The 9,965-nt window shown below is 40.4% G+C and overlaps 1 protein-coding gene across 4 annotated transcripts in view; it reads right to left on the bottom strand.

The window, feature by feature from the left end:
- LOC103457169 (T-lymphoma invasion and metastasis-inducing protein 2-like) overlaps positions 1 to 9,965 on the bottom strand; it is a 46,793-nt gene that overhangs the window by 4,929 nt on the left and 31,899 nt on the right. For 3 of the 4 annotated variants that reach the window (XM_008397134.2, XM_008397133.2, XM_017302352.1), the window contains 11 exons: positions 8,582 to 8,644; positions 6,992 to 7,057; positions 6,708 to 6,786; positions 5,999 to 6,088; positions 5,037 to 5,246; positions 4,645 to 4,706; positions 1,559 to 1,747; positions 1,387 to 1,455; positions 1,189 to 1,314; positions 376 to 484; positions 112 to 291 (listed from right to left, as the gene is read on the bottom strand). In XM_008397134.2, the coding sequence (XP_008395356.1) occupies positions 112 to 291; positions 376 to 484; positions 1,189 to 1,314; positions 1,387 to 1,455; positions 1,559 to 1,747; positions 4,645 to 4,706; positions 5,037 to 5,246; positions 5,999 to 6,088; positions 6,708 to 6,786; positions 6,992 to 7,057; positions 8,582 to 8,644 (1,243 nt within the window). The remainder of the gene's footprint in view (positions 1 to 111; positions 292 to 375; positions 485 to 1,188; positions 1,315 to 1,386; positions 1,456 to 1,558; positions 1,748 to 4,644; positions 4,707 to 5,036; positions 5,247 to 5,998; positions 6,089 to 6,707; positions 6,787 to 6,991; positions 7,058 to 8,581; positions 8,645 to 9,965) is intronic. The other variant, XM_008397135.2, reaches the window with a different exon arrangement.

The raw sequence follows: 9,965 nt of genomic DNA, 5'->3' as shown, positions 1-9,965 counted from the left end.
GTGTGTGTTACCTGTCAGGTGTGTGTGTTACCTGTCAGGTGTGTGTGTTTCCTATCAGGTGTGTGTGTTACCCGTCAGGTGCGTGTGTTACCTGTCAGGTGCGTGTGTTACCTGTCAGGTGTGTGTGTTCGGGGCTCTCAGCATCAGTCAGAGACACCAGCTCCCTCAGCAGCAGTGGATACTTCAGGACCCTCTGAACAGGTTTGATCAGGTACGACTCCAGAGAAGACGAGTGCTGATTGGTCGGATTCCTCGTCTCCAGGAAGTGCTTGAAGGCTGCGTCTGTTTTCGCTGCATCGCAGAAGCAGCTGTTAGGTTTGTCCAGCTCTCGTGTTTGATCAGATCAGACAGAAACAGTGAATGTTGGATGGTCACCTCTCTCCAGAACCTTCTGGACTTTGATGTGGTTGGCACAGAAGCCGCTGTAGAGCTTGAAGTGGTCGGCGTAATAAAGAAAGGATCCACCCAACGAGAAGAGGAGCACCTGAAGGAAAATCAGTATAAAAACTATGCTTACTTGAACAAGTTAGGATATGTGGGCTATAAAAAAAAAGCTATATTACATTTTTAGCACCAAATCATTCTTAGATAATGAGGTTTCAGTTTCAGTCTGCTCAGTTCCAGGTTGACCTGTTTTAGTGTCTCTGTTACTTTAACTCCAACTAAGCTGTTGCTGCTGGCCACATCCCCCGACTCAGCGTTTAAACTCACGTAAAAATGGCTGCAAAAAGATGTGCAAATATACAGCTGTAAATCTTTGAAAAGCAGAAGTGGAGCCTCCTGCACAGCCAACAAGAAAGTAGAAAGTGGTTTCTGGATGGTATGTTATCTTTTGCACCAGCCATTGTGCAGCACATAGAGCGGTAAAACCAGCTGACCAAATGTGCTGGAGCGTAGCATGAGATTGTAGGCATGGAGGTGAGGAGCAGTACCTGTAATTTGTTTGAAATGGACAATTTTCCAGATACCAAAATACATGAACTTATTGCCAAACAAATAGATATTTTCTTCTTTTTTTTTTTTTTAAACACTCAGAAAGCAGTAGGAAGCCAAATGGAAGCAGAAAAACGTGCAAAATGTGAATTTTGCATATTACATCCTTTAAAATCCTTTAATTCTTCCATACATTTTAAATGAAAATATGCATTTTTAAAGTAAATTTGAGGAGGAAATCAGGTGACAATCAACCTTAAACTGCTCAGGAGTTTCCAAGCTGCTGAACTCTGGACAGGAAGCGATTCTCTCCTCCAGCGTTTGGAGGAAAACTCTCTGGAAGTCCAACATCTCCGGCAGACTGCCGAACAGCGCCTCCATCTGAGGGAGACGACACCTTCAGAACCAGAACCTGAAAACTAACAACAAAACCTCCGTGTCCTCCGTTTTCACCTCATCTTTACTGAGGAACGTCTCGGTCTGGAGCGGCGTCAGGTAGATTTCAAAAAGACAAACCAGATCCTGACGGGAACAAAATTAGAATGAAATTAGGAAAAGACATAAAAATGAAAATTAAATCCTTCACAGCAACATGGGGCGTCTTTTAAAACCTGTAAATTCCCACCTTGACGTAGGACTTCTCCGTGTCGACCAGCTCCTGGATGACTTTCCGTAGCCGCTGACAGACGCTCAGGTGGGCGGGGCTTGGCGGATGCAGACTCTCCTCTCTGACGTACGGGTTTCTGGGAACGTCAAAGTCCGACGTTTTACTTTCTGGGAAGGTGTGGTACAGAGAGAAAACCCGGTCCGTGTTCTGGAAGGAGAGAATAGAGGAACCCAGCGATGACGACCAATTAGATACATTTCATCCACAAATAATTTACATGTGTTATTATCCTGGATGAAGCCACAACTCCAGGCTTACAGCATGTCGGATAAAGATGTTCCGGCCTGTAGACACCGGTTCAAGAAGGTTAAAATCATAAAGAGTCTTTATGAGTATTTACATTTTAAAAAGACCAGAAAACATGAAACTGGTTCTTTGAGTCATTTGCTTCATCAAGCCAAGTGCTGAGAAGCTGCATTCAGCTTCTATGCACCACAAATCTGGAATAAACAATTAAAGGTTTTGGGCAAATTAAATATTCCTGGCAACATTTATATTATTTTTTTCAGAATAAACTGCACGTTTTGTTAAGTTTTGACATTCAGCTTTCACATAAATGCAGTTAGAGGACGTGTTTTCCACAGCGCCACCTTTAGGGCAGAGGGCACATTTTACCATAAACCCCAGAAACCAGGAACCTCCACTCAAGCCTGGATGAACATTTCAGTGATTCAGACACTGAGTAGAGAAGAAAGGAAGTAAAACCTTCGAACCAGAGCTGGACGGAAAGCAGCTTCTGCACCTCGTTCATCATCATAATCTGGTCTGTCAGTTTCTATTAAACGGCCGGCGGCCCGGTCGCTCCGCCGAGCTTTTAATAACAACCAAGGACGAGCCGGAGCGCTTTCACTGCCAGGAAGGAGACCTCTCTCCAGGAATCTGTGATCCCACTCAGGAAGCTTCCTCAGAAAAGTTCCTAAATCTGGTGTGAAAACATCTGATCTGCAGGACAAAAGAACCAAAATGAAACCCAACCTTGAACATAAACGCTCATTAACGGCTGGAGGAAAGCTGGAAAAGAAACGATGCTAAACAGCCCAGCAGCTCAGATCATCAGATCCGTCAGTCCTCTGATGCTGTTTGTATTCTTTTCCACAGATAATTTACAGTAAACAAACAAGGAAAGGCACTGAAATCAGAGTATTCCATTTCTATGGAGCTAAATTAGTGCCATAAAATGAAACTGAAAAAGTATTTTGCAAGTGAAGAAAAACTCCACAAACCTCCAAAGCCACTTTTCCTGAAGAGTTTTTGGAATTGGATGCGGTCAGGGAAAAAACAGACTGAAAGGGCTGCACAAGTTTGATGCCATCATATTTTTTCCATTGAGATTTTCGTCATGTGTTGACGCAAGTAGCTTATAACAGTGAAGCATTTTATTTTGAAAACAAATCACAGAAGCATAAAATATTGATGATGTTTTGAAGGCATTTCTTTTTTCTCATTTCTCTTTGATATATTTTGACTAGTGATTAACTATCAATTATGATTCCACCCCCCCCCCTCCCACCGCCCCCCAATATCCAACATGAATTGTGAAAAAACCTTTTAATCTGAAAAATATATTTTAACTTCTTTTTCAGTTTCAGATTCTTTTTTTGTCTTCAGTTAAAAAAAAAAATCTTTACGGCCCTAATGTAGCTCCATACATGACATCCTCCCAGATTTTTGCTGTAGCATTTTTTCTTGCTTCTTTTTCATGAAGACCAGGTGTTTGGAGTCAAGACTAAATTGCACACAGAAGGACTATTTATTTATCAGTTGTATTTTGGTTTTACAAAAGAAGGATGTTGTATATAAATGCATGCCACACTTTCCAGATTTTCGTGCCAAAACTATTAAACTAACTATAACTTTTATTTTCCCCTTACATCTTTGCTCTACTTTGTGTTGTTTTGTCATAAAATCTCAATAAAATACATTGAAACTTTTGGTTGTAAAACAACAAAATGCAATAAAGTTTGACATGTTTAAGGTCCCGTATGTCTGTCGCCCTTTTCTGCACCAAATCACATCAAATTTCTCTACATCTTCCGATAATAGGTTTTCCATATGGCTGGTGTTTTCTGGTTGAGAGTCAGTGAACCAGTTGGCTCCACCTGAATCTGATTTGGTTTCTGCAGTTTCCAGAGTTCAGTCCGATCTAATGAGATCAACCAATCAAAGATCGATCGTTTACCAGCAGAGCGAAGCCGTTTGGAGCTCGCCGGCCCAGACAGCAGGTCGCCTCGTCCAGCAGCCCGACCCCCTCGCCGTCCTCCAGGGTGTCTGCGTCCTCCTCCAGCGGCAGCACCCAGCACAGGGCGCCCATGGTGAGGGGTCAGGGGTCGCCTCTGGGATCAACCCAGCTACTCACAAACACTCAGCAGCTCCTGCAGGAGGATTAGTCTGCTGCAACTTCACAAACACTCCTGACGGCGTAAACCCAGATTACCGGGCCGGCTGCAGGTCATGTGACTCACACTGGGAGGCAGGGGGGATTGTGGGTAAAATAGGGAAGAGTCGGTTTCCGCTCAGGGAGAAGATGAAGTTTGGGGTGAAGCAGTTTAGATGCTGCATCAGCAAATGTTTTAGTCAGAATCTATAAACCTCTAGAGTTCATCGTGGGAAATTATTGGCTAAATTTGCTTTTCTTCCCAGAGATCTGAGCTTAAATTCAGAAATTATGGACAAGAAAAGCAAAATTTAACTGGAAACTGAACTCTTTGAACTACCTGGTAATTTCCTGTTGCAACATTTGTTCCATTTCCAGCTGTTTTGTATCAAACAAACCAAACACTTTGAAACACCTGTTCCCCTCCTGGCCTGGGGTGGCGCTGCAACAAGGAAGAATATACCCAAAAACCTCTGAAGAAGACTCTGAGGTCAACTTCCTTCTTCATAAAATGTAAACAAAAATGAATGGCGTCAGATTTGAGTGATTGTAGGATTTCTCTTTTCCTTTGAGTCAGTTAAAACCCGTAGAATGAGCCAAATTTTTATCCGATTAATCATCAGAATAATCGCTGGCAGCTGATTCAAATAGTTTACAGATCGAAGCTCACCTGTTCAGGTGATTCCAGCGTGAGCGCCAAAGACGGGTCACTACCAGCAGGGGGCGCAGCATCTGAAAAACAAACAGGAAGTTAAAAAAACGGCTTTATTTCTCACCTAAAACTCATCAAAAATATGTCAAAATAAACAATCCAGCTCTGAAATCTGACATTGCACAACAAAAAACAACTCAGGTGTAAAATTAAGTAAAAATTACTTAATTAAGATGAATATCGAGTCAAGCGCACTTTTCTGTTACAGTGACATGAATTGTTAATTAAATTCAGCATTCAGGTAATTTGTTTTGTTTGTTTTGTTGTTTTAAAAGGTTCTAACATTCATCTGAACTGCTGGTTCTGACACTGTGTCACTGCTAATCTCTGCCAGAGTTCTGCTGCGTTACCTGAGGTCCAGGTGTGCAGGTCGGACTGCTTGACCCAGAGGTCAGAGGGGTCAGGCCATGTGATGCTGGGCTCCTCCGGGTCAGGCAGCTCGTCTCTCCTCAGCAGCAGGCGGAGATTCTGGTGTCTGAAGAGAGTCTGGAGGTGATCCAGGTCCAGTCCGGACACGGCCGACCCGTTCACGGCCAGCACCTCGTCTCCGGCCAGCAGGCCTGAAGCCAGAAAAAGATTAGAAATAATCATGACATTTAATTGTGTTGACGGATTCATCTAACTGTTTGTTTGCAGCGATGAAGTTTTGAAAAGTACGACGGCATATCAGGGTCACTAAAAAGAAGCAGATTTATGACAAAAACTCTGAAATTTTCAGATTAATCTCAGAAATTTTCTAGAAAAAAATTGAAATTTTCTGAGTTTCAAGTCATAAATTTTCAACTTTTGAAACTGAGAAAATTTCCTAAAGCCAAACATTTAGAAATTTTTTAGATTAATCTCAAAAAAAGTTTTTAGTAGATTTTTAAAAATTTATTTAGTTTTTTCTTGAAAATTTTAAAAAATAATCTGAAAATTTCTGATTGTCCAGATCAGAGATGATACTCTGATAGAAGTTTTTCTTAAACTGATTGATTGGCTCTGTGTGTAAACCGTCTGCATCCAGTGGTCAGGTGTGAGATTTTTTTTTGTCATCATTTAAAAATGCCATAAAATAAAAATAAAGTCTGGACATACAAATATTAAATTTTTCCTTACTTATCCAAACCTAAAAAATAACTTTCAAACTGAAAATAAACTGGGGTCGCAAGTAAAATATTTCTTAGTTTCTTTTTATTCTTACATTTAAATCACCGTTTCATCACTTTCTGAATCAACTAAGAAGCTAAAAAATGTAGCAGATTAAACTCTGAATATGAGTGGCAGCCGGGTAAAGGGCGCCCTCTGCTGGAGGACCTCAGCATTGTTTTACCTCCTCTGGCCGACAGGCCCAGCGGATCGACCTCACTGACGAACACGTGACTTTTACCCGCTCCGTCCACGTGACCCGTCACCGCAAAACCTGCCGTTACGCCACATGAGAGACAAAATAGATAAATATTTAGATTATTTTTCAACATATTTACCCAAATTCAACAGCTTTATTAAGACATTTGGATAAATTAAAAAAATTAAACATCTCAAGCTGCAGTTTGTACAACGGCGAATTGGGGCAAATAGATAGAAGAAAAGGGAGCAAATTCCCGCCAAATACTCAGAAATTTTAGATTAATATCAGAAAGTTTCTAGAACAAAACATGAAAAATGTTGAGCTATTAAAGTAGGAAACGTTTTGACAAAAAACTTTGCTAGGAAACATTGATAAATGGCATTTCTTTAGTTTAAAAAGTCCTGTTTTTTTTGCGTTTTGAAAGTCAACAAAAGTGTAGAAAATTTCAGATTTTTTTCTAGGAAATTTTTGACTTCAAGCTCAGACATTTACAAGATTTTTTCAATAAAATATTTGAACTGAATCTCAAAATTTCTGAGTTTTTTTAAATTTCAAAATCAAAATGTATTTGTATAGCACATTTCAGCAGCAAAGCATTTCAACTTTTTTGTAGCAAATTCTCAAATTTTGAATCTCAGAGTTTCATTCACTAACAAACACACTCAGGAAATGTCTGGAGTGTTTTTCTCACCAAAGTCCTGGTCTGCGTTTGGTCGGCAGACGTTCAGGCTGAAAACTCCAGCAGCTGAAGGAAGACGCTCCTCACTCAGCTGAAGTGCAAATCAGTAGATGGTTAATGATCTCAGCATAATTATTATTTTAACTGAAAAATCCTTCAAATTATCATATAAAAAAGTGGTGATTTTTTTCCCCGAAAGAGATTTTCAAAGACCTTTGGCCATTATTTTAGGAAAATGATTAAATAGGAAATAGAAAAGCAAAAAGGCACATTTTCAAACCGGACTCCAAACCCACCTGCAGTTCTGCCACATGTCCTACAGAGGGCAGCACCTCACTGTGTTTGGACACGCAGGACACAGTCTGAAGGCCAAAACAGAAACAAAATGGTTAATGCTTATTAACCATTTTAGATTATGATCTAATCAATTAAATGAACAGAAATTAAATGTGAAAAAAATCCACCATTTTTGGCAAAATGGCGGAGGAAGAGAAAGAAAGCAGCAGAAGGAATATGGAGGAGCCAAAATGAGGTGGTGGGGCTCAAGGAGAGAGAGGTGGAGGTCATGTGGAGAAACAGGAGGAGGCGGGGGAGTCACCTCAAACACTGAGTAGGGACAAAGGAATTCTGGGAAAATAAAAGGCCCTGCAAGCTTTTAATCCTCCAACGCCTCCTGTGTGTCCACAGAGCAGCAGGCTGCTCTCAGACAGCTGCACAGCTCCACAAACATTAGCTTTCCAGACCAGCCCTCCTCCCTTTGTCCATCTTTATTTACTAAACTCTGGATCCACGAAGGACAAACTGAAGACAGCTGATCTGGTTCTACTCAGAAACCTTCAGAAGAACCACAACGTGATTAAGAGTTAAAGAAAACGGTTGTACTCTGTGATGTGACGTGTAAGAAAACAAAACAGGCTGAAAAATCGATGTCACAGTGGAAACAATAGGATAGGAGGCGTTAGGGCAACGTTGTGCACATGCAAACAGCTGGAAAACACATTTAACAATAATAAACTGAACATGACTGTCTTTTTTTATTTTATTTTACTTCCACCAAGTGCTCATATAAATCCCACCAGAGTTCACTTCAACCGAAGCCAGACTGAGGTCTGGACCAGAGTTTGCTTCTTTGGTCCATTACGTGTTCACACCTCCCCAAACGAACCGGACTTTCCAGGCAAGCGGACTGGAGTTTGTTGGGTTCGAAAGCTACATCTCATTTGTTACTGACACATAGTGGCTGAATTTAGCTTCATTTAATATAAATAAAAACAATTAATTATAAAAACTTTGACCAAAGTGGAGATTTCAGAAAACTCCATATTTGAGTTTATGTTTGTTCATGGTTCAGATTTAGAGTCTGTGACAAATAATGGACTAATATTAATTACTTTGAAATGATTTCCAATCAACAAGTTTAATGTTTTATTGACTTTGTGTTCTAATAAAAAGTAGTTCAATCTGCTCAACCTGATGCCAGGTTTAATTCTTAACAGGAAGTTGGTTATTTTGAAGCAATCTGATTGGCTGACGGGTTTAGCTGTGCGCTACACTGCCCCCTGTTGGTCTGGCATGTTTAAAACAACACTCAATGACGTATTTCTGACGATTCATGTGGATAAAAACTTTTCTGAAGACAATCATGTGTTTATGATATTATTTTTTGAACAACAAAGTGAAGATATTTGTTTTATAAAGGTCTGGCTACGTGTGGACACGGCCTACAGCTACTTAGGATTAAGAAAAACACAAATCCAAACTGGTTCTGAAATGGTTTTCCCAAGCTCAACCCAATGAAGAGTTACAGATTTATAGACTAGAAATGTTTGGCTCCAGTTGGTCATTTCTGATATTATGTTTCATGGTTGAGACGGTGGAAACCTTACTTCTGAAAAGCAGACAGCAGGAACGGACTGAGCAGACGGCGCCGAGACGTGACGATGGAGAACCTGGAACAGAAACACACAGAAAGCCCAACTCAGCACAAACTCAGCTCAGACCTCCAGAGTCTGTAATTAAACTGGATTTAAAATGGCTGAATTAAGGGTGAAACATGAGGGTCTGAGCAGAAATTACAGGTTTCAGAATCAATCAGGCAACAGAGAGAACATACCATCATCATAAATTTTAGTTTTACTCATGTAAAAACACTCTGGGATATTTATGAAAACATAAAAACTAACATCCAGCATTTATCCATTAAGAATTTTTTTATTCTGTGGACTGACTACGAGTTAAAGGGGCCCTGATTTGCAAAATTCACTTTTTGCATGTTTTTGTTCTTCATTTGGGTCTCTACTGCTTCTAAAAACAGCCCAAGAGATTAAAAACAAAACAAAATTATTTGGTATCTGGTAACTGAGCCATTTAAAAAACCTCCCAATTGTTGAGTCACACTTCGCCGTAACCTAGCAACCCAACTTGAGCTCCAGCATGTTTAGTCAGCTGGTTTTACAGCTGTCTGCTCTGGACAATGGCTGCTGGAAAAGACGACTTACCACCCAGAAACCACTTGCTGCATTTTTGTTGGTTGTGCAGGAGGCACCACTTCTGCTTTTCAAAGATGCACAATTGCGTAATTGTGCATCTGTTTGCATTCATTTTCCAGCAGCAGCTTATTTAGATTTAAAGTGACAAGAAGCCCTAAAACAGCTCATTCTGAAACGACCAGACTGAAATATGTAAATGTTTGTGGGACCTATTCGCTCCTGACCTGTTCCTAACCCACCAGGCTGCAGTACTCCAGCAGCCTGGTGAGGGCGCTGTGCTCCAGGAAGTGACTCAGACCAGATGTTTATCTCCTGCAGCTGCGATCGGCTCCACATGTTCCTCAGATCTGTAAGCCGGGAAACTCCAGCCGCTCAGTCTGACCTGAGAAACCGGCTGTTTGTCCGTCTGTCGCTGCAGAACTTCCTCTAGAAGCTTTTACTTGTTTCTCCAGGCAGCAACTGGATTCCTACTGGGGTGTCAGCAATTTATCATAGTTTAATTTCTTTGTCACATTTTGTTTGTCTAATTCAGTTATTTTTAGTTAGTTTTTAGATTGTGTTTGCTAGTTTTTCTCAGTTATTAGTATGTTATTGTTGAGTTTTAGTTTAGATTTAGTTATAGTAGTAGTTTTTTATAGTTTGACTAGTTTTTAGTTGCAGCATTAATATTGTATTGTATTGTACCATACCATACCATACCAACTTTATTTATAAAGCACTTTAAAACAACCACAGCTGATACAAAGTGCTGTACATTAAAACACAGCATAATAAAAAAAAA

Source organism: Poecilia reticulata, linkage group LG21 (assembly GCF_000633615.1).
Source record: "Poecilia reticulata strain Guanapo linkage group LG21, Guppy_female_1.0+MT, whole genome shotgun sequence".
Taxonomy (NCBI): domain Eukaryota; kingdom Metazoa; phylum Chordata; class Actinopteri; order Cyprinodontiformes; family Poeciliidae; genus Poecilia; species Poecilia reticulata.
This window is presented reverse-complemented; position numbering and strand designations above follow the sequence as displayed.